General features: G+C 35.5%; 3 protein-coding genes across 7 annotated transcripts; 2 read left to right on the top strand and 1 right to left on the bottom strand.

Moving 5' to 3' along the window:
* Window positions 1-28: 28 nt before the first annotated feature.
* Window positions 29-8,144, bottom strand: LOC122300864 (pumilio homolog 23). 5 transcript variants are annotated; one of them, XM_043111797.1, is made up of 11 exons: window positions 7,987-8,144; window positions 7,030-7,312; window positions 6,545-6,908; window positions 5,912-6,208; window positions 5,031-5,198; window positions 4,432-4,575; window positions 3,976-4,095; window positions 3,543-3,728; window positions 2,383-2,531; window positions 1,071-1,253; window positions 29-821 (listed from the first exon to the last, which is right to left on the bottom strand). In XM_043111797.1, the coding sequence occupies exons 2-11, from the start codon at window positions 7,296-7,298 to the stop codon at window positions 332-334; spliced, it is 2,370 nt and encodes a 789-aa protein (XP_042967731.1). In that variant the 5' UTR covers window positions 7,299-7,312; window positions 7,987-8,144; the 3' UTR covers window positions 29-331. The 5 variants fall into 5 exon arrangements, with proteins under 5 accessions (XP_042967731.1, XP_042967732.1, XP_042967734.1 ...); XM_043111798.1 differs by having other exon boundaries at window positions 7,030-7,305; window positions 7,987-8,131; XM_043111800.1 differs by having other exon boundaries at window positions 7,030-7,276; window positions 7,987-8,115.
* A 3,047-nt stretch (window positions 8,145-11,191) lies between these two features.
* LOC122300866 (pectinesterase-like) lies at window positions 11,192-16,256 on the top strand. Its single transcript, XM_043111803.1, has 2 exons — window positions 11,192-12,325; window positions 15,335-16,256. Exons 1-2 carry the CDS (start codon window positions 11,269-11,271, stop codon window positions 16,024-16,026), a joined length of 1,749 nt encoding a protein of 582 aa, XP_042967737.1. The 5' UTR covers window positions 11,192-11,268; the 3' UTR covers window positions 16,027-16,256.
* Window positions 16,257-20,789: 4,533 nt separating this feature from the next.
* On the top strand, window positions 20,790-23,855 carry LOC122300865 (pectinesterase 3-like). The gene is made up of 2 exons (XM_043111802.1): window positions 20,790-21,998; window positions 22,972-23,855. The coding sequence occupies exons 1-2, from the start codon at window positions 20,930-20,932 to the stop codon at window positions 23,652-23,654; spliced, it is 1,752 nt and encodes a 583-aa protein (XP_042967736.1). The 5' UTR covers window positions 20,790-20,929; the 3' UTR covers window positions 23,655-23,855.

Here is a 23,855-nt window from a genome sequence, read left to right on the forward strand (position 1 = left end):
AATATTGGCTGTAATTTGATCCTCTATCGGCTGAAAATCTGTAGTATTTCATTTAGAAGTAACAGAACTGCCGTGTCTGCGAAGGCGCAAAACTTGGGGTCAAAAGACCAAGAAGCTCAACAGAAGCTTCTTTCAAATGCAAGAACGACAACTAGAACTAAACAACTAAAGTAATTTCCTCTCTTGCTTCTATGAAGCTAATGGAAACTTTCACAAAATCAAAGGCCACACGTAAATTATCCTTTCACAGCATGTTTAACTTGAGTTGTTGATTAGTTAGCTTCGGTCAAAATTTACAATCCTGAAAACGGAAAGTAGAGCAACCACAACTTCATGCTTTCAACTTCTTTTTGGAAGTGTTCAACTGGGCATCTTTTCTTTCCCTTTTCTTTCCCTTCTTGCTGACAGATTGGTCCAGTTCCTTGCTCCAGCCTACATTTTCAGTCATTTTACCCACTGCTGCAACATTATCAGATCCAGCGTGACTTTTTCTCTTATTCAAGTTCTTATTTTTCACCTGGGTTATATTATAGTCCACTGAGGTTTCTGGATGTTTTCTACTGTGCTGATCAGCTTTTTTTGGCTTGCTCTTAAAACCAGACGTGCTCAAAAATGGTACACCAGAAGAAAGGTGATTGTCGATCTCTTTCCTCATTTCCTTCAGGTCTTTTGGGTGTGATGAATGCTTGGAGATGTCGGCAAGAAAACCCTCATTCTTAAGTGGCTTGGCTTCACCAGAGCCAAACGTAGCATAAAACTCATCATAAGCTGTTTGTTTTGATGCTAGTTTTGACCTCCACTGATCAGGTTGGGCGGCAAATCTGTTGTAATAAGCCAAATGAATCAACACGCAATGGTTAAGAAGAACAAAAAACTGGCAAAATCATTTTTAGAAAAGCAATGCTAGAATAACTTGTGCAAATTAACCGACTATCCTATCCTATCCTTTCTTCTAAGATAATTTCCTGTGGAGACTAACATAGATACAAGCAAAAACCAATGCAAACCTACCATCAGGTTTTCTACAATAATTCTCAGTAAACAAAAACAGAATATGTCCAACAGCTTACCTGTCAACATCGAGTTTTCTTATTAGATAAGGGCCTTGCTTTGTCTTGGAAAGTTCACTTTGCACAGCTACTAACTCAGTTACTATGGCCTCTCTTAGTGACAAGTTACCAACAGTGAAGCACTTCTCTACAGTAAATGAACCTGATGAGTGCATTGAGAGCTCTCCAAAGTGTCCCCGAAGCCTCCAAACCAAGCAACAGAGAAAAGGAACAAATAAGTAGATAGAAAGCAGATTGAGAATAGAATGCATTAAAACTGTTTCCAAGAGTTTCATTTTGAATTCCAGAAAAAGACCTAATAGCAAAGCAAATCAGGTTTAAAACATTATAAACACAAATAACAAATAAAATAGTTTGTGATTGAAACAAGCATATGCTTCCAATGATATATCAGCTGTTAAACAGGGCAAAAAGCCACCTGAGTTTTTGTTCTTAACATCTAAATACTTGTCAGAAGAAAAGTCAGGATCAAGAATGTGAATAAGCAACAAAAGTAATGACCATGTTTCAGCATGACCAGACCTATCGCTTCTTTTTTCTTTTTTGATTGGTAACCAGACCCATCACTTCAAGTGACAAGTAAAAAATTTTTCCATAACCAGTAATCATAGCCTCAAATAAATTTTTTTCTCTCCTAATGGTTCCCATTTTTGTGAGCTAAGTAACACCATCGGAGTCCTATAGTACTACAATTTGTTGAAGCTTAGCAAAGCACATCTTGATATTAACCCTTCAAACCCTTGAGTAAATGGCTGTGGCGAGATGATAAGAAGCAAAAACCTTTATATGAAACAGCAGAGGCTCTATGATGAAACTACCCTGCATTCTCAAACTAGTCCAGCACGGCCGTTGATGTTAAATATCATCAAAGAAAAAAAAAAAAAAAAGTATTCATAAGAATATCTTAGCCTTGTAATTATTTATTACTTGCAACCCAAGTCTATCACACTTGTACAAATATCCATACTTAATTCATTGTAGGACTTAATCGTTTCACATAGAGATGGTATCATCCATAATTATGACATATTCCTCCTTTTTTAGGGCACGGTAAAGACAGTTCAATCCTTGGATGTGAACATAGAAAATATTTCGGCTTATATCACTACTTCTGATGTTGAACATATATAGCAATGGCAAAGTTTGAAACCGGTCAATATAATGATTGAGACAGAGTGACATACGAAGGACAATTAATAATAAAGCATGTCATCATCTTTCCCAATCAATTACATTCAATAAGAGAACCTTAGCAGCTTAAATAAGAACTTCAGAAGAGAATACAAGCTTCCAATACAGTTACAAGACATACTTCATAACTAATCTGCGCTTTAGTTTTCCCGAAGCATTTGAAGTTAGAAAAGCTTCAACAACACGTGCTCCCCCTCTGTCTTTCACTACTTCAAGTACATGATCAGTTTCCATGGATGTGATACTCGTAACATAAGGCTGTATGTATTCCTGTGAAACAGAAATGCATTATATGGTGTACTAGTATAAGCTCATAAATCATGATGAATGGCACAGTAGATCAAGATGAGCTTCATTTATAATTATAGTGTCATCGTATGAAACGGTGGAACATATTTCTCAGAAAACTCTTTCTTCCTCACCGAAACCAAGATAAGGAACAAGATTAAGATGTTAGTATGTTGTACATTCATAAGATAATAATATGAATGTACAATGCAAATATTAGACCATATATGATATTCCACTTAATCTTTATCTTTTACCTCTAAAAGATCATCAGCACGGCTTACTTATTATTAGGAAAAAAAAAAAAAAAAAAAAAAAAAAAAGAAAGATCATCAGCATGGCCGAATTTCTACCAGAAATAGAAGTCACATCCCGTGGAAAAAAATTACCTGACTACAGTATCATATAAATCAATCTGATCAGAAGGTTCAAGGCCCAGATATTACTGGTGACAAATATTTATATGAGAACTGACTATTTTACCAGGTTAAAAATTCAAACAGAACAGCCTGGCAACTCACACCATAGAAGTTGCTGAAAACGCAGCAAGATCCGACAGCTACTCTCTCTCTCTCTCACACACACAGAGAGGAAGGAACCCCTTTTAATGCACCATAAACAGCACTAGAAGCTCAACAAGGTTTCATGATGGAAAAAAAAAATTTATGTGGTGCAGTAAAACAAAAAATAAAAATGAGGAAAACAACCTCTCTAAGACAACAAGAAGTGAAAAAGAGCACCAGCCACAACAATTTGCAACAGCAACAAAATAGAAATTATATGAAGCTAATATGCAATATTCTACATATTGCGTAAGTTGATTTCACAGCTTCTACCTACAATATGGAAATAACCATTCCCAAGAAGGGTTTAAGATTTAGTTATTGGACTGAGCAAAACTATGAAGTGGGGATAATAGCGAGCCACCATAAACATATAAAAACAAGTGATGAAATAATAATAAAAAAAAAAAGTGCAAACAAAGTTGCATACACTTTGATATCGGAATACCGCCTGCAGAATCAGAGAACCCATGACATGCATTCTGACACCGCTGGGCCAGTTCCAGTTAGATTTATCTTCACAGAAGAAATAATTATCAAGGAACAGTATTCTAGGAACAATGAATCTGGGGGACTCATTTGCTGAACATACTGCAGCAGTGAGGGCCTGACAACACTACAAAAGAACAATCAAACATGACCAAAATCAGAAAGAGGACTCAGATAATGGAGCCATAATTATAGGAAAATTTGCAATTAGATTACTTTCCACGACTCTTAGTCATAAGTAACAATCATATTTAAATATCTGAATGAAAAGGAAAACTCAATTTTCTTGACGTAATTTTATTTCAGGATGAAAAAATAAAAATGATGAAGTATATAAATAAAAATAAGAAAAAAACGAAGATAGAGTTATAAACCTTATGTTCGTGAGAATGAAGCCTTTGACTTGATGCAATAAGTGAAGCAATAACTCCTGATCTTCCCATTTCAAGAAGAACCGCAAATTTTGGACCTAGTTCTTCCCAGATCAACTCCATCTTGTGGTAAAATGAAAAAATTAATAAAGAACCAAAAGCAAATGCAGAAAAGGAAAGAAAATAAAACAAAAATAATGCAAGGGATGTTATTCATTTGTTGTAAAATGAATATGCCCAGGGAGCCAAAAATAATAAAACACAACATAAATAAATGCACGTAAATAATTTAAACTACATTCGCACTTAAGCTATGCATATAGATGTTGGCACCAATACTGGATAATTGAACTTTTTTTAATCAACTACCCAAAAAACAGTTAATCTGAAGTAGGATGGAGTGTCTTGAGAATCACACAAAACATAAGTGTATCAATAGTTAAAAGTCAAGACACATACTTGATCTTGACATCTTGCGTGAGAAATCAAGGCTTGAATAACAAAGTTCCCACAATGATGAGATGAAAGTTCAAACAAGGAATTCTTAAAAACTTTTGTAAACATCTCATTGTACAATACTTCAGGAGCCACTTCCAGAATGACCTGCAAATGTTACACAATGAAAATCAAAACTAATAGAAGCTAACATTAGAAAACAGTTAGCAAGATAAAAAAAAAAAAAAGGAATAGAATGGATAACATTGTGACTGCATTTGTAAATTGCTAAAGAGAGTTAATAATTCTAGGGAACAGTAGCACGTTTTCGAGATACACTTGTAGTAAGTCCATTATCTATAGTGGAATAACATTTGCATGTCTACTTGTAAGAGTTATTGGGAAAAACTTGTGGTGTTGTATGACATTAACTTGATTTCAAAAGAAAACTCATGCATGTATGCAAATACAAAGTATGCTATTTTATTCATACTTACAAATAAAAATACAAAGTAAGCTATTCTGAGACCAGACACAACCCATCATAAAATAATAGATGCCTGTAAATAATATGTATTCGACACAAATATGCACCACCCTTGGCTCTCAATACGGTCACTCACCTCCATCAAATGGCTAAACGCAGGTTCTTTCATCAATTTAACAACATCTCGCACGATATCCATTTTTATGTAATTTCCTTCCAGGATAGCTTCCTTGTTGCAGCCAAGAAGGATAGGAATTGCATGCAACAACTCTTCATCATTTCCCGCCAATAACTTCAGAGCTGTCTGCCACGTGAAATAGAATACAAATGCATTTCAGCATGTCCTTCCTTGAAAAAAAATAAAAAAAAAAAATTTAAAAAAATAAAAAAATTCTCATAGAAATAACAAAGTTGTTAATAAATTGTAAAAGCACATTACATCCATGGCATACTTTTTGATGGGTAAACAAAAACTTTATTGATATAAATAAGTAGGCTTGGTCCAAGTACATAGGACATATACAAGAGAAAGCGCATGCATCCGTGGCATGTTAGCACCCACCTACACAGGTAGAGCAGAAAAATCCAAGTAGCAAAATAAAAACTGAAAAATAAGCACAAATATAGACACCCACCGGAACTGAAAGAAACAAAGATTGAAGTACATTTCTACACTCTAAAATTCATAAACTTACTTGGCTAGACAGATCTAGATTCACAACCTGAAATCTTGTGAAATAAGAAAGAGTTGTCTTTCAATTATTCATAAACTTAATTGACTAGTCGGACCTAGACCCATCGACTAAAATCTTATAACATTAGAAAAGCTTTGCTAATCTCTAGCAGAAAGCTGTCTTATGGTTCGTCTTACACACTACTCAAGAATCAAATTATGTATATTAAATTCAAGATACAAATTTTGACATATCAAGCTATCCAAGCATTATTGCTTTCAAATAATAAAAATGTTAACTTAGCATACAAAAATAGAAGATATAAACAATAATTGAAACATGCCTGCAAAACCAAACTGCCGAACTGATCAACTTGCAGAGTCTTAATCTCTTTTCTAGTACGCTTTATCATTCCAGACATAAGGAATTTCAGTAAATCAGGGAATCCCTGTTGAAGATGTGAATAATCTCTGTCAACCCGAGATGCTGTCAAATTCAATCGCTCTGCCAGAACTGTCGACGACTTTGTGACATGAAAGTCTGAATCTATTTTAACTCCTTTACAAATGCAAAGAAGACTACGAAGAACATGAGATCCATAGCAGCTACACATCAAATCAACCGGATTGGTGACAACGACCTGAAAGAACAAAGAATTGACATAAGAAAGAGCGTGTTAATTTGTTTTTTTTTTTTTTTTTTTCAAGTGTTAGATCTTTGTACTTGATGTCAACTCATAGTATATCAAAGGCAAGACCAAAAAAAAAAAAAGTAATTTTAAAAAAAAAAAAAAAGTTTTTTATTTGGGAGCAGAATGGCATTCAATTGCCAAGCTACATAATGTGACTAACTGAGACGTTTGTAGCCAAAAATGCTTCAAGGGTAACCAAGACCAAATTTCTAATAAATGTATTTCCACTGAGAAAATCCTCACACACTACTCACATCCTACAGAAACATGAAAACCCATAGATACCTTGCATAAAATAGTTAAAGTCTCTTCAACAACTGAGTAGACATCATTGTCTTCAAGAAGCTTAGCTAAAGACTTGATAGCTGTCTCAGCTACATGAGACCCAGATCTATCCATTGCAATAGAAGGGAAGTCCTCGGCACAACTTTGAAGGAAACCACAGAGGTGGTCCACATCACAGCCCTCGAGAAGGGTTTGCATAGTGTGGCTTAGAATATAATCTGTTGCAAGTTCCAATTCTTTTCCCCTGGTTTCTTCAAGAGCATTACTGCATATAACTGACCGTTCCTCAATGTCAACTCCATCACTTTCAAAAAGATTTGACACTTCAGAGAAGTACTTTGCCATTTCAGGGTCAACCTGTTTCCTACAAAAAGTAGTCAAGTCGGATGATCCTTGCATGCACCACAACTATGAAACTCATGCAGGGTACGAACATTAACAAAGCTTCAAAAGATGAATCATTTGAAAAAATAAAGTCATGATACCTGACGTGTGCTGTTTGTGATGCAGAGGTACTTTGATGTTTTGAGAATTTTCTGCCTGCCACAGATTGATCATTGGTTCGTCCAGATATAGTTTTTTTGGAATTGCCCCCATCAAACCCATGTCTTTCTCCACGATCCTTTCTATTCATACCCTTCTTCCCTTTTCCCTGTTCATATAATGCATCCTCCTTGACCATTAAGCTGTCCTCCACAAAGCCACAAGTCCTATGTCTTCTTGCTGGCAATGCTTTTGAACCAATGGAAACCATAAGCACCCTGTCAACTTGTTGACGACCAAAAAATCCATGGTAAGATAGACAAAGTAACCATAAAGAATGTGAAAATCAAAGCAATGCCAAGCATCATGTTGAAAACTAAAGTGAAAACGGTGAATGAGAGAGGTATGAAAACTGGTTTCTTAAGCATGCAATTGATTCTGAGTCTGGAAAATGAAAGAATATATTTTAAACTCAACCAATATTGCACGAAGAAAAACTAACCTAAAAAATCAACTTTTTCATGTGATCTTGGTATGATGCCATTCATGCCACCGTTTTATAGTAACTGGGGGAAAAAAATAAAATAAAATTTGAATGAAAGATCTCACTTCATTCAATTGGGTCCATGAGTCACTGTGATGCTACATTGGGTAATCCCTTTTTTTTAAACAAAAATCAAAATACAAGCTTCGTAGCTTTAACGTTAATGGAAAATGAAAAATATAATGATAAAAATAAATAAATGAGAACTATTTCTGAACTAAGGACCCTATAAACCACGTATCAACGGCCAAAGCACATTCGGCCGAAGTATCAACAAATTGGCCTTCTCAGTGGAGAAACAGTACAAATTAAGTACCAATAATATCGATGTACAGCTTCGTAGGAGAGACGATAATATATTGTACACGCACATACAACAGGAAAAAAACAACAAAGAGGACGAAGCAAAACTTACTTCGTGTTCCCCCTTTTATTTGAGCTCTGAAACCTGGCTGCTAAGCGGTGCGGAGACGGACGCGCAGATGAGGAGAGAACGAGAAGCGATAGAGATTGGCAAAAGAGCTCACAATTAACTTGGTGTATTCGCTGCTACTCACCCCACCCTGAAACGGCTTCGTTTGAACAAACGATAGGCCTATTCCTGATCGGATTCGGGCCTATCATTTGGGCCCCAACCATCAAGCTGTGCCTAACGTCAGAGCTGGCCTCCATGGTCCCAATATTGGCCCAAGTTGTTTAAGATCTCATTTAATTACACAAATCATCTCATCTAATAATTATAAATTTTTTAAATTTCCACACAAAATACAATAAAAATTTTAAATTTTTCAAAGTTTAAAACAAAAATAATATTAAATATTCTAAAAATATTCCCATATGTTATAATAAACTTATAAATGATTGAATTAAGCATTTTATAAAGCGAGATTGGCGGTGGAGACCTACAATATTCCAGCACCTACCAATCATTAACTTCTGTCTGCAAATAAATAATTAAAAAAAAAATTAAATGTTTAAACAACGGGAGGAGACGCCTACAGATTAATTGCCCTAAATTGGTGCATTCATTGGACGGTGTAGATTGTATAGGTATTTGAAAGAACTGAAATGCTTGAGCGATGGACGTAGCATGTCCCTTTAAATACATCACCTACTATCTACAATGACTAATGCTATAAACTATATTCTTATTTTCATCTTATTAAATAAAATGTAGCTAATTTATCACCATTACATAAAAATAAAATATGTAATAAATGATCATTTAATAATAATAAATATATCACATCGTATTTAATGAAATAAAAATAAAATTATAATATAGTATATAAAATTTTCATTCTACAATTTATTTTCAATTTTATATTAAAAAATTATCTTATTTTGCTTTTATTCAAAATGATTGTACTAGCAACAGTTTAAGGTACAAGCAAAAAATAATTATTTAATACTCAGTTGTAAACCAACTGTAACATAGTTCTCATTATATCATTTTTCATTTATAGGATTTTTTCTTCTCCTCTTAGAGATGTCAGGATAGTAATACGAGATAAGATAATTTAAAAAAAAAAGTTAAAAATTAAATAAAATAATATTATAATATTATTTTTTTAATATTATTATTTTAAATTTTAAAATTTTTGAATTATTTATTATATTTTTTATGAAAATTTTAAAAAAATTATAATGATGAGATGAAATAATTTATCAACAACCCCTTAATATCTTGTCTTTATAGGTAGTATAAACAAAGTAATATTAAATACAATTATGTTCTAGTTGTGACTTATATTTAATTAATTGGTTTTTATTTCTAGTCTTATTGCATGTTTTAAGCATCGTGCTCTTGAATATGATTATTTATTTGGACTATGATTTTGTTTGTAGTATTAGATGAGGAAACTATGCTTGAGGTTGCTGCAACAATTTATTAGGTATGGAAAAGGAGGAATAACCTTATCTTCGAAGAAAAATTTTGGACTTCAGAGTTTGTGGTAAAGCTAGCTCAACAAGCAGTCAATTAACCTTAAGGAAGCAAACCAGAAACACTCCCCCTGAGATTCAATGGAAAGCACCTCCATCAAATGTCTACAAAGCAAACTGGGACACGCTGTGGATAGGGTACATTGCAGAATTGGCATTGTAGTTGTAATCTGAGATTCGCATGGAAGGGTCATGGCTTCTTTAAGAGTCCAGAGGAACAAATTTCCTCATGCAAAATTGGCTGAGTCTATTGGAATAAATCATTCAGGGATGCACAACAGGTGTTTAATGAAATCCAAGGCAGCCATGACAATTGGAACACATCAGCTATGATAATTAGGTTCGATTTGGTAGTTGAAAATTTTCATTTCAAATTCAAAATTCTCATCTCATCATTATAACTTTCTCAAATTTTTATATAAAATATAATAAATATTTAATTTTTTCAAATCTTAAAATTATAATAATATTAAAATATAATATTTTAATATTTCTTCTTAAAATTTAAAATTTTCATCTCAACAGTTTATATTACCAAACCGTACCTAGTGAATTCAAAGAGCTGCTAAAGCAAATGTAGATTAGTCTGTTCAGTTTTATTCTTAGGACTTGTAATCATGTGGCCCATAATTTAGTTAACGGAGAGCATTACTGGTTTTCTCCCATTGTATTCATCCAATATAATTATTATTTGAATAAAGGAAAACATTAAGGTCACCGCTCGTCAAATTCTTTTTTTTTTAATGATTAAAAAAATTATTTAATATTATTATAAATATTTAATATTTTTTTTAAAATATTTAAAAATATTAAAAAGTAATTTGACAAAAAAACAAAACAAAATTTTTGTTTTAACTAAAAGTGACTCCCCACCAGCAGTATCTGTAGCACTGTACTTTGAATAAAATGTTTTATTCCTCACAAAAAAAAATATCCTATTGATGATAATTTTAAATAAAATAAAATAAATTCTAAAACCAAAACTTGAAAAAAAAAAAAAAAACACACACACACACAAAAGACAGGGCAATGACGCTGGGAACATGCGTGACAGTAATGCCAGACTACGACAGTTATCCAGGCCACGAAAAAAGAGAGACATATTTAATTTAATTTAATTTGTAGCAGTGTTTTCATTCATGATGGTTGGTTCATGTCATTATTACAGATCAGAAAAATACAATAAAATAAGGTCTCATGAAGGGGGTTGCCACGCGGACGTACGTCCACCTTGTGCGTGCGACGTGCGTCCATTGTTTTCCCCATTGAAATATTAATTTAATAGCAATTTAATATATAGTAATTTAGTTTCGTATAAAGAGACTTCATTGACCAAATGAAAAGTTATTAATTCAAGTTTAGAAAATATTAAAAAACTGTTATAAATTTTATCAGAACATTAAATTATAAAAAAAAATTAAAAATGAAGACTTTTAGAATGTGTTTGATGATTAAAATCAACTCAATTAATTTTAAAATAATTATTGATGGAATTTTTTTTAATTTTTAATAAAAAATTAAATTTATTACAAATCTATTTCATACATTTAAAAATATTTTAATAAAATATATAAAATATTACTTTTGATAAAACATACACAACGAAAACTGAAAAGCAGCCCTATACAGAGAAGATTCCACTCCAACGTGGACTGTGCCATCGCTTCTTTATATAGCATTCACATCCCTCCAGTACTTCCATCCCACCGGCTAGCTCTTTCAGCTACTTACCGTCATATCGTTTCCGCCCATAATGACTGAGGTCAAGGAATTATTGTCGGAGAAATGGCACTCCGGCAACCACATTTCCGTCGCCAAGAGAAACAAGAAGCTCTTCTTGGCTCTTTTCGCAACTCTCTTGCTTGCTGCTGCTATTGTTGGCATCGTCGCCGGAGTTAATTCCCGAAAGGATTCCGACGACGGCGTCCACTCGGCTTCCCATGCCTTACTTAAAAGCTCATGTAGCAGCACATTGTACCCTGATTTATGCTTCTCGTCTCTTGCCTCTGTCCCCGGCGCAACCGCAAAATTATCCAGCAAAAGGGACGTCATTGAAGCTTCTTTGAACCTCACGAAAGAAGCCGTTCAACACAACTACTTGGCCGTAAAGAAGCTGATCAAAACCAGGAAGAATCTCACCAAGCGTGAAAAGACAGCTCTCAATGATTGCCTGGAGAACATTGATGAAACTCTGGACGAGATCAAAAAGGCCTTGGAAGAACTCCAAGAGTACCCCAACAAGAAATCCTTGTCCCTCCATGCTGATGACCTCAAAACCCTGATTAGCTCTGCAATAACCAACCAGGAAACTTGCCTAGACGGGTTCTCGCACGATGAAGCCGATAAAAAAGTCCGGAAGGTTTTGCTAGCAGGTGAGATCCATGTAGAACGTCTGTGTAGCAATGCGCTGGCCATGATCAAGAACATGACAGATACCGACATAGCCAACGAGAGTAAGACGGCGAATCGGAAGCTTAAGGAGGTCGACGCGGATGAAATAAAGTGGCCGGAGTGGATGTCGGCAGCGGACAGGCGGCTTCTGCAATCATCTTCCGTGACACCGAACGTGGTGGTGGCTGCAGATGGCAGTGGCGACTACAAAACTGTGTCGGCAGCAGTGGCGGCTGCACCGGATGACAGTAACACGAGGTACGTGATCAGGATCAAGGCGGGTGTATACAGGGAAAATGTGGACGTGACAAAAAAGAAGAAGAACATCATGTTTCTGGGAGATGGGAGAAAGACCACCATCATCACAGCAAGCAGAAACGTGGTGGATGGAAGTACCACCTTCAACTCCGCCACAGTAGGTACGTATGTCCAGCACTACTGTCCATTATTGTACTTTAATTACTCATCTTTAATAATTCTGTTCAAATTTCTAAGCTGTTCATCAGGATTTTAATTTGTTTGAATAATCTGGTAGATAGCTATAGTATCGTAAAGGAATATGCTGTGATGGGCTAATAATAATATTAGGTAATTGGTACGTAATTATTGCACAATTCTTAGTATATGGATACGTAGGTAAAAAATGGCGCAATTCGAGATAAGTTGGGTATGTTTTGCCGTTTGCTACCATTAAATGATGGTGAGGACTGGGTCAGTGTCAGAACTGGCGGACAGAAATATTAATGCCAAAAGGCCCACTGCTTATTACCTTTTCAGTTAAATAAAAATTTAAAAATTTTATATGGACTCACTATCGTACGTATTTTACTACGGGTTAAATCAAAATTTTTAATATAAAATAATTATTTTAACTAAATTTAAAAAATATGCAAATGTAACATAACAGTATATATGACATAATTATAATATTTTATAGAATATATTAAATTAAACTAATTTATAAATTTATTTTTTAAAAATATTTCTTCATTTCTATTGCTTGCCTTTTTGTAACTTCTAAAAAATTTTAAGATTATGTTGGTTACAGAAAATCTGAAGGCTTAAAATTTATTTTTTGGGTCCGGTTCCTCTGTTCCTGGCTTGGAACAGAGTTTAAAGTTTTGAACTGTTGACAATTTTAGCTAAAGAATGGTGGGTCGAGGCATCACCAGCTGTTGGGGCCGCCCTTTGGTGCAAAATAATGCACGTAATGGCAGCATCCGGAAACCCCACCAACTAGACAAACGGGACGTTAGGATATATATACTTCAATAGGAAGTATGGATATAATTCGAGCTAGGGGTCAAACTCATATCTATAAACTTCAATATATTTATTATATGATGCCCACAAGAATCGAAGAGCTAGCACATGGGCTTCATTGAAAAAGGTCAAAAAACAGAACAAAAAGTTCAATGAATTATCGTTCCGATAATAATGTCGGCAGACGAAGCCGGGGGGGGGGGGGGGGGGGGGGGGGGGGGGACAGAGCTATATCTCTCTCGTTGAACACCACAAGTAATGTATGTATAATTTAGTCAGTAATCAAAACTGGTCATATATACACGATGGAACACTCGTCCATTGATGCTGTCCCACGTTTACGAAGAAAACACTCTGATCTGTTGCGTGTAATCAACGTAATTTATCTGTTCTGAACATTACCTAAAAACCAAGGAACCAACCTCTTTGTTCTACACTGCATTGTCTTCTCAAATGTGTCAATGGCGGCAGCTCCTACTTTTCTGATTGGGCATTTAGAATTTTTAAATGAGAATTTTAAGTTTTAAAATTAAATATTAAAATATTATATTTTAATAATATTATTATTTTAAAATTAAAAAAAATTTGAATTATTTATTATATTTTATATAAAAATTTAAAAAAATTATAATAATAAAATAAAAATTTTATATTTAAGATAAAAAATTCTAATAACCAAACAGACTATCTGGAATTCAAATGCTAACATGCTGGAGCGTCGCTCGCAAGTGTGCTATTCTTTACAGCTGTCCATTGGTTGCTTTCACTTTGAAAAGCGTATGGTATCTGGACTTTTCCTAAAAGCATCAAAGCTAGCATGCCGATGGATGCTTCCTCGACCTTTAATTCTAATAATTTATTCTGGGAAAACCGGACCGCTGTTTAATTTCGTACTTGAGAGTTTAGTCAAGTTTTTCATTAGTTTTTAATGTTTAATTGAGACATTAGAATAAGATGTTTGGATAATTAAAAATTACTTTATTATAATTTAAAATTATTAGGGTGGAAAATATTTGATCCAAAAGCCGACCGTCTTCTAGGGAACTCCCTTGTTTTATTTTCTTTTTTGGAAAATTTGAAATCTTTAGTAGAATTTTAGAAGTGGGTCCATTTGTATATTAAATTGAATTATTTATAGTGATGAGTTGATATAGAAGATTAAATTTTATAAAATCTGTCTAAAATAAATTTAAATGTATTTATATATTAAGATGTGTTTAGATATATTTATAAAAAATTAAAAAAGATTATAAATCTTATATATAAAGATGTGTTAAATTAAAAAGATTGTAATTTTTACGTGTAAAAAAATTTTAAATTAAAATAAATTTAATCATATGAGAATTAGATATTCAGATGTTAAAATCAATTTAAAATATTGATTAAACTGAGCACTCTAAATTTCAAACCGAACGTTGAGATATCAAAAGGTAACACTCATTCAACATCTAATTTGACTTTCAAATTTGTATGAAACGTGTATGATGTCACTTCAATAATATTATGTGTTATTAATAACTAATTTATTAATATTTATTATATAATTTTTGAAAATTTGTTTACACATGATTGGAGATCATGAGGTTGTTTTTTCATTAATTTCAGACTGTTTGAAAATGAAATAATATGTAAAAGTCTTTAAACGTCAATTCTGAATCCAAACATGTCATCAGCCCTCTCTTCACGTAACAATTTGTCCTTTGCCCTTAATTTGCCTCTTCCAGTCTTCCTCCATCACGTGAAGTCTCGGAGTCCGATTACAACAGGAACGGCCCCGCCATTGAACTCTGGGGGGTGCCTCGATGCTTTATCCCTAATCCCTGGTTCTCCCTAGATGAGCAGTCACAATCTACTCTGACGATGCACGACGCGTTAATGATGAATATTACTATTTTGGTGGCAATTTCGGATTTCCTCGACATTGCATTACAGGGCCTGCTTGAATAAAACGAAGCCACGATCATCTTTTACCTAGAGGATAAGCATCATCTGACAGCTCTTGAATGCATGGGGCCGGACTTATGATCGATGCAGTTGAAAGCACATGTTCATATATCTAGTTTTTTATTATTTATATGATCATATATATCTGCTTGATTAATATCTCATATATAAACTTGATCGATTTACATAAATTAATCACGTTTCCATGCATGTTGTTGCAGCCGCGGTCGGCGAGAGATTCCTAGCCCGTGACATAACCTTCGAAAACACGGCCGGTCCTTCGAAGCACCAAGCTGTAGCTCTCCGTGTAGGTGCTGACCTCTCAGCATTCTACCGATGCGACATGCTTGCGTACCAAGACACTCTTTACGTGCACTCAAACCGTCAATTTTACGTGGGCTGCCTTGTCGCCGGCACGGTCGATTTCATCTTCGGCAATGCCGCCGCCGTGCTCCAAGACTGCGACATTCACGCACGCCGCCCGAATTCCGGTCAAAAGAACATGGTGACAGCCCAAGGGCGAACCGACCCCAATCAGAACACTGGAATCGTGATCCAAAAGAGCAGAATCGGAGCCACTTCTGATCTTCTACCCGTTCAGAGTAGCTTCCCCACGTATCTCGGCCGACCATGGAAGGAGTACTCTAGGACCGTCATCATGCAGACCGCGATAAGCGATGTAATCCACCCTGCCGGATGGCACGAGTGGAGCGGGACTTTTGCACTTGCCACGTTGTTCTATGGGGAGTATCAGAACACCGGGGCTGGCGCTGGAACCGCGAACAGGGTGACATGGGAAGGGTTCAAGGTGATCACCAGCGCTACCGAGGCCCAAGCTTACACTCCTGGAAGCTTCCTTGCTGGCAGTAGTTGGTTGGGATCCACCGGTTTCCCATTTTCTCTTGGACTTTGATCCAAAGCCTGTGTTTTTGTTGTGCCTGTGGTGCCAATAAGGGAGGTAGAAGTAGCAAGGCTTAGTTTGCTGAGTCCTCTGTGGCAATGTTTACCATAAATTCGACGTAAGAATTAGTGCCTGCGAATCAGGTCCGCCCGACATCATCAATTGTCTTCGATCGGGCATAGCTAGAGTGTATGGCTTTCAAATTTTCAATGCTAATTAGCTCAATAGAGCGCATTTTGCCATTTGGGAAATCTTATGTAATTTCGTGATATTATTTCTAAAATAAGAAATAAAATTGGTACGTCAGGTTTATGAAAACAATTAAAATAGAAGAATTTTACTATATATAAGTAAAATTATGTATTAATATTGATTTATTTATATTTAAAATTTAAATTAGTATTATTTTTAATAAAATTTATTTTTTAATCAATTATATTAGATTTGTGTATATATTAATATGTAATTATATTTGTAATTATATTTTTTTTAAATAAAAGCATGGAAAAATGACTGTTCATCCAACGCGGCCTGAATTTGAGCCTTTCCAACCTGATCTGAAAATGGCATATCTCAGTTTCCAACTTCCGTTCTGGAATTCTGAAAAACAAAATAGAAATCCGAACCGAATCGGATATTACCCAACACGATTATTGTTTTATTCTCTGCGTCTCTCTATGTAACAGCCCGTTAGAAATTCAATTGTGAAATTTCTATTAACTTTAGGAATCTCGTGAAAATCCCATAAGTTTTCACGAATCCATTAATCGTATAGGTTTTTGTCTAACTACATAGTTAGTGTTATTATTTACTATAGTATCAGAAGTATGTTTTTGATTATTGGAGATAGTTAGAAGTATCAAAATGTATTATGGTTTGTGCCATTAGACTCGGAGGGTTATTTAAAGTCTTATGGCGCAATAACATTTTTTCATATCTTCGGACAAAACGTCTATTCAAAACTGTAGATATTATTGGATAAAAAGAAATATCTTGAGGTAATTTTCATGAATATTATTGGGTAAAAATATTTTGAGTTGATTTTTATAGATATTATTAGATAAAAATATCTTAAGTTGATTTTTTGTAGATACTATTGGATAGAATATTATAAGATAATCTTTTATAGATATTTTGGGTAGGAGAAAACTACACTCAACTCTCAACTCCAGCCTCATCTCTTCCATATCTCATCCATAAGTATCTCCAGCCACCTCTCCCCACGAAATTATCTTCATTTACACTTTCCATTGAAAGAATATCAAACACTCTCTCTCGGACAGCTTTTAGGAGGTCTTTTGCACACCCATTTCGAAGCTTTTTTCCTCGTGGTCGCACTTGAAATTTTATAAGAAACGCGGAGATCGAGGTAAGTTAGCTTTTAACTTACTAGTAGTCTACTGTGTATGTGTGCTAAGTAAAGGAACTACAGTGTATGTATGTGTGTTATCATATATGTCATGCCATGCCAAGTTATCACGTAATTGTCTATTATACAGAATTTATTCTGTCATCAATTTTTTATCTATTATATAATATATTCTGTCATGTAATACTGTACCTTATAAGTACGTCATGCTAAGCATGCCATCTATTACATGTATGTCAAGTCATGTAATATTCACTGTTGCAAATATGTCATGTTAAATATGTTGTCTATTATATGTTATGCCATGTTACGAAATATTTCTATCTCAAGTTGGTCATGTATTTCAAGTTATGTTCAAGTCACGTTATGTTACGTCAGGGCTTCAGTCCTTTCGTATTCCAGTCGCATTTCATCTTGATTACTTATGTATGGGGTCACAGCAATTGTTATGCATACACTACGTGAGACACAGCAATTGTGACACGTAGAATACATGGGGCTACAACAACTGTGGAGTGTGTATTTAAACAGTTAAAGAATAAGTTTCCGTAGAATACATGGGGCCACAACAACTGTGGAGTATGTATTTACACGTAGAATACATGGAGCCACAACAACTGTGGAGTATGTATTTTTCATGTTAAGTCAAGTTTGTATAGAATACATGGGGCCACAACAACTGTGGAGTATGTATTTACACGTAGAATACATGGGGCCACAACAACTGTGAAGTATGTATTTTTCATGTTAAGTCAAGTTTCAGAACAAGTTCATGATAAGTTAAGTTTCATATCATGTTCATGTTAATTCAAGTTTCAGAGCAAGTTCATGCTAAGTCAAGTTTCAAATCAAGTTCATGTCAAGTCAAGTTCAGTTCATGTTTCAATTTAAGTTATGTCAATTATGCTATGTTGTACGCTAAGTTATGCTTTAATTACTTATGAATTTGATTATGCATTTATGCTTTTACTGTCATCCATGCATCATTAGCTTGTGTGGAAGTTTTTTGTTAATTTACTGAGATTTGTAATCAAATCTCATTTTGGTAGTCCCAACTACCATTCCTACCGAATGGTAAATCTTGTTACAGGACCTGAAAGAGAATCAAGAGCTGATCAACTAGACACAGTTGACTAAGTGACGGTGCGACATCAATGTTAATATAGTAATTAACGTAAATTACTACTTGTACGATTGAGTTGCATCTCTAGTATTTTTTAGATCATAACCATTTTGGACTAGTGTTGTGATCTTAGTTGTTCAATGGGTTTTTATGTATGAAGTATGTTTTAAGCATTTGAGATATTTTCAATTTAGTGCATAGTATTGTTAAAGAAAAAAATTTATCCGCTGCGAATATTGCATATTATTAGATGCATGTTAGGAACATTGGATCTTATATGTCATGAACGGGGGCAGGTAACCTTGTGTTGCATGTCTCGACGCTTCAAATGTCCGTCCAATCCCAAACGAAAGTTGAGGGCGTCACACTCTACACGAGACTAGGCCTCGTTTGTTTTTACAAATGAGATAAGATGAGATAAAATCTTTTGAGATATGTTGAGATGAGATGAGATTAGATAAAATATGTGTTTGTTTTTAGAGATGAGATGAGATAAAAATTTTTGAGATATGTTAAGATGAGATGAGATAAGATGAAATATGTGTTTGTTTTTAGAGATGAGATGAGATTAGTTTGACTTTGTTATAGTTACTAATATGATGGGACCCACAAGTACTTATAGTACTTTTTATAATATTTTATTTATTTACCAATGCTGCAATTTTTATTTTTATTTTTCTACTTCTTTTTTTATTTTTTTTCTGCTTTCTTTGTTTATTTATTTATCAATGAGGCATTTTTTTTTTTGCTACTTCCTTTTTTATTAACCATTTGGTCAAATTTTTTTTTTTGTTTTTTTTTTTCTGCTTATTTTGTTTATTTATTTACCGATGATGATTTTTTTTCTGCTTCCTTTTTTTTTTAACCATTTTGTTTTTTTTTTTTGGCTACGTCCTTTATTTATTTATTTACCAATGGTGTAATTTTTTTTAAATGAAAACTTGAGATCTTTTTTTTTAGATGAAAACCTGAGAAAAAACTTGAGATCTTTTGAGATGAAAACTTGAGAAGAAACTTGAGATCTTTTGAGATGAAAACTTGAGATATTTTGAGATGAAAACTGGCAGATCAAAATATGTGTTTATTTTTATAAAATTTCTCACAATATGAAAGTTTTGAGAAGTTTTTAAAATTTTAATTTTTAGTCGCGAAAACAAACAAGACCTTAGTACTAGTTGCATAAAATTATTTTTGGTGAATAAAGTCTCGATGCTTCGAACAAATAGTGAGGCCCAAATGCCAAAGCTACTCGTATCGTAAGCTGGCTTCTGAATTTAAGACAAGTCTGCTCTTCATTCTAGTAATTGTTGTTTATTTATTTGTATGAAAAAACATGGCTGAAATCGTGTCAACTATGTTTTCATGTAAGAAAAATATAAGATGGTTTCAAATATGAGTTCATTCATATATATATATATATATATTTTAAATGGTTAAACGAGTGAGAATTTTTTTTAATATTCTATCCAGTTATTTTTACGTACTCTTAAAATATTTTATTAATATAATTAATTATATATATTTTTTAATAAAAAATTATTTTTATCAATTAAAAAAAAAAAAGCCGGAAATATGCAGCATGCGCAATGGCATTGTCGAAACATTCTTCTCTTTACAGCCTTACAGGAATAGGATTTCTTGGCGCAATTACCGGTTGCGCGTAGTGTGCGAGTTCGCCAATTACGCACGACCATTGGCGCTGATACTGCAAATGGTCGTCTGGCTTTTGCTGTCACTCTCTGATTACCAGATCGGAATGAGAAAGTGATATTTGGTACATAATTATCATCCCCATATTTGCTGGGCAACCGGGTATTCAATGGGCGATAAATCCGGATACTTTACCCCTTTTCAAAACTTAATTTAATTATTACAATAACATTTAATTTATAAAAAATATAATAAACTAATATTATTTTATAAAATAAAATTGATAATTATACCCCAAAACTATGCTGGTATTGTGGTAGAATTACGATGACGAACTGTTTCATCCGAGATCAATAACTATGCCTCAAACCAAACGTACCACAACGAGTGAAGGACGTTATGATAACGCCCAAATGATCCTCTCCACTCTTTTAAAAATTAAAAAAAAAAAAAAAAAATTTGTCATATCAATCATAACATTGAGAAGGCCGCGTTATCCAAGTACGTGGACCAACGGCACATGATTCATGATGTTTACTTGGTAATTTTGTTAGTGATTATGTGTAAATTTCTTAAACAAGAAGCATCGAAGCGGTAGATTCCGTCTTATAAAATGACATCCCACCCACCAACCAACCCGAACCTCCCAGATTACTCTCCATCCTTTCCTTTTTAGCCCTACCGCTCACTTTACCTTTAAGGCCTCCTTGCTAGCTTGCTGCTAGAAAACCAGAAAGAAAGCTCTTCAGTCTTCACACGAAACTAAATTAAATATGGACGATCCGGTCAAGTCCTTCAAGGGCTATGGCAAGGTAGATGAGCTTGAAGAGCAAGCTTTCCGGAAAAGGACGCGTAGGCGTCTGTTCATCCTCGTTATCTCCTCCATCGTCTTGTTGACGGTGGTCGTTGGTGCTGTTTCCGGGATTTTGATACACAGGCGTAACAACTCATCGCACTCATCTAGCCCGGCTCCGGCAACCGAGTTGACTCCTGCTGCGTCACTTAAAACGATGTGCGGCGTGACTCAGTATCCGAACTCGTGCTACTCCAGCATCTCCTCCCTGGACGCCACCAACACCACCAACCCAGAGGTCCTCTTCAAGCTCTCTTTGCGCGTCGCCATCAAAGAGCTCTCCAAGATCGCCGACGAATTACCCGCCAAGCTCCTTGCTGGGACCAACGATACCAGAGTCAGAGATGCTCTAATCGTCTGCCAAGGCCTTTTCCAAGATGCGGTGGACCGTCTCAATGACTCGATATCATCCGTGGAAGTTGGTCTTCAGGGTGAGAAGCTCAATGACTCGAAAATCAGTGACATGAAGACGTGGCTGAGCACCACCATCACCGACCAAGAAACCTGCTTGGACGCACTCCAAGAAATCAACTCCACACTTCTCGAAAACGTGAAGACCGCCATTCAGAACTCCACCGAGTTTACCAGCAATAGTTTGGCCATTGTGGCCAAGATTCTAAGTTTACTAACCAACTTCAACACTCCCATACATCGGAGGAGGCTGCTTGGGTTCGGAGGGAAATTTCCGGATTGGGTTAACTCGGGTGAACGGAGATTACTGGAGGAATCCAACCCAACGGCGAATGTAACGGTAGCAAAGGACGGGAGCGGAGACTACACGACGATCAAAGCAGCGGTGGCGGCGGTGCCAAAGAAAAGCGAAACGAGATTTGTGATACATGTAAAGGAAGGAAAGTACTTGGAGAATGTGATACTGGACAAGCACAAGTGGAATGTGATGATGTATGGGGATGGGAAGACGAAGACCATAGTCTCCGGCAGCTTGAACTTTGTGGATGGCACTCCCACCTTCTCCACCGCCACTTTCGGTATGTATCTATATCTGTCTTATCCCTACAACATAATTGTCTTAATTTAATCGGGTTGTCCTCTAAATAATATCACCATTTTAACACTACGAAAGAAATAGAATTTCATTTATAAGAACTAGGTAGGTAAAACTAAAATTACAAGCATTGGGGGTTTGAATATTGAGAGATGTTGGATGAAAATATGAGGTGAAATGGTTTGTGTGAGATGTATTCAATAGTGTTGTTGGCTGATTTGCGTTATGAGCAATGAAGTTGGCAGAACTTTTATGGGTTTTTGTAGCTTCTCATGAATTGAAAATTTTCAGTGTCCATTAGATATCTTTACCTATGGGAGAGGTTTAACATCGAGGGAATCATCTTCTAGGATTAGATTTTCCATGCCTTCAGTAGTTTTGCATTATTGACAGCCAACAAAAGCATCTCTGGCTTCTCCCACAATGAGAGCAATTTGATAGAGAAGTTGGAACCCATCCGCCCATGTGAAACTCTCAGCTTAGTCAGAAAGAAACCGTGAGTGGGGTCCTGAGGGGGCCGATCGATATGGTGAACGAGGAGATCAAAACCACATGGTTTACGAGTAACCATGTGAATTGGATGCGCCGGTAGTACTCTTACCTAAAAATTCGATACCAACTTCATTGCTTTGCCAAAAAAGAGGACAACGATCTTGAAATTCGATTAGAATATAGATTCCATGTTGGTGTTGTGTGGATATCATGGTGGATACTCCACCACCACGTGAGGTCTGCCTCCATTTGCTCTTACTATATCCCTACTTCACTTTTGATTGGGTATTATCTGAATGTTTATGTTTTGAGATTTTCGGGCTGCGGTGGGTTCCTTCACTTGTAGTGATCATAAAAGTCAGTTTCTTGATAACTACCATTTGTTTCATATTAATACCCTTTTTCTCTTTTTGGACACGACCCTGAGTAACGAGTACTAACCACAGAGTATGTGATGAACACAGCTGTTGCAGGGAAGGGCTTCTTTGCAAAAGATATGGGGTTCATTAACACTGCAGGTGCTGAAAAGCACCAGGCAGTGGCACTCAGGTCCGGCTCTGATCGCTCGGTGTTCTACCGGTGCTCGTTCGATGGCTTCCAGGACACCCTCTACGCCCACTCCAACCGTCAGTTCTACCGTGACTGTGACATTACCGGCACCATCGACTTCATCTTTGGCAATGCAGCCGTGGTGTTCCAGAATTGCAACATACAACCGAGACAGCCCCTACGAAACCAATTCAACACCATCACGGCTCAGGGAAAGAAAGACCCAAATCAGAACACTGGAATCTCAATCCAAAAATGCTTCTTCTCTCCCCTGGATAATAATCTCACAGCTCCAACTTACCTTGGTAGGCCGTGGAAAGTCTACTCCACCACCGTCATCATGCAGTCTGAAATTGGGGCATTCTTGAATCCGTTGGGCTGGAAGGAATGGGTCGCCAACGTTGAGCCGCCAGGCACCATTTTCTATGCAGAGTACCAAAACACTGGGCCTGGATCGACTGTAGACCAAAGGGTCAAATGGGCTGGTTTCGAGCCCTCCCTAACCGCAGACGTGGCCGGGAAATTCAGTGTGGAATCCTTCATACAGGGTAGCGACTGGTTACCAGAAACAAATGTGAATTTTGATTCATCTTTATGATCCGAAAATAGGGTTTGAGATGTTTGATTCCCAAGAATTTTTTCTTTTCCGACACAAGTTTTGTACACGCTAATAGTAATTATGGTTTTCCTTGTTTGTAACATCTTAATTTGTATTATACACGAACCCCTGGCAATTTTTACTATGAAGAATGTATGATACAAACAATACATTTCACAGCATAGAATATTTTTTGTAAAA

Source organism: Carya illinoinensis, chromosome 2 (assembly GCF_018687715.1).
Source record: "Carya illinoinensis cultivar Pawnee chromosome 2, C.illinoinensisPawnee_v1, whole genome shotgun sequence".
In the NCBI taxonomy this organism is placed as follows: domain Eukaryota; kingdom Viridiplantae; phylum Streptophyta; class Magnoliopsida; order Fagales; family Juglandaceae; genus Carya; species Carya illinoinensis.

What these genes read in the sequence shown, in the direction of transcription:
- LOC122300865 (XM_043111802.1), top strand. Translation starts at nt 20,930, where the DNA reads ATGGACGATCCGGTCAAGTCCTTCAAGGGCTATGGCAAGGTAGATGAG. An exon ending in CTTCTCCACCGCCACTTTCG is followed by an intron (nt 21,999 to 22,971) that starts GTATGTATCTAT and finishes TGATGAACACAG; the next exon opens with CTGTTGCAGGGAAGGGCTTC.
- LOC122300864 (XM_043111797.1), bottom strand. Translation starts at nt 7,298, where the DNA reads ATGGTTTCCATTGGTTCAAAAGCATTGCCAGCAAGAAGACATAGGACT. An exon ending in TCGGCAGTTTGGTTTTGCAG is followed by an intron (nt 5,199 to 5,911) that starts GCATGTTTCAAT and finishes TTCACGTGGCAG; the next exon opens with ACAGCTCTGAAGTTATTGGC. An exon ending in CGTTTAGCCATTTGATGGAG is followed by an intron (nt 4,576 to 5,030) that starts GTGAGTGACCGT and finishes TAACATTTGCAG; the next exon opens with GTCATTCTGGAAGTGGCTCC.
- LOC122300866 (XM_043111803.1), top strand. Translation starts at nt 11,269, where the DNA reads ATGACTGAGGTCAAGGAATTATTGTCGGAGAAATGGCACTCCGGCAAC. An exon ending in CTTCAACTCCGCCACAGTAG is followed by an intron (nt 12,326 to 15,334) that starts GTACGTATGTCC and finishes ATGTTGTTGCAG; the next exon opens with CCGCGGTCGGCGAGAGATTC.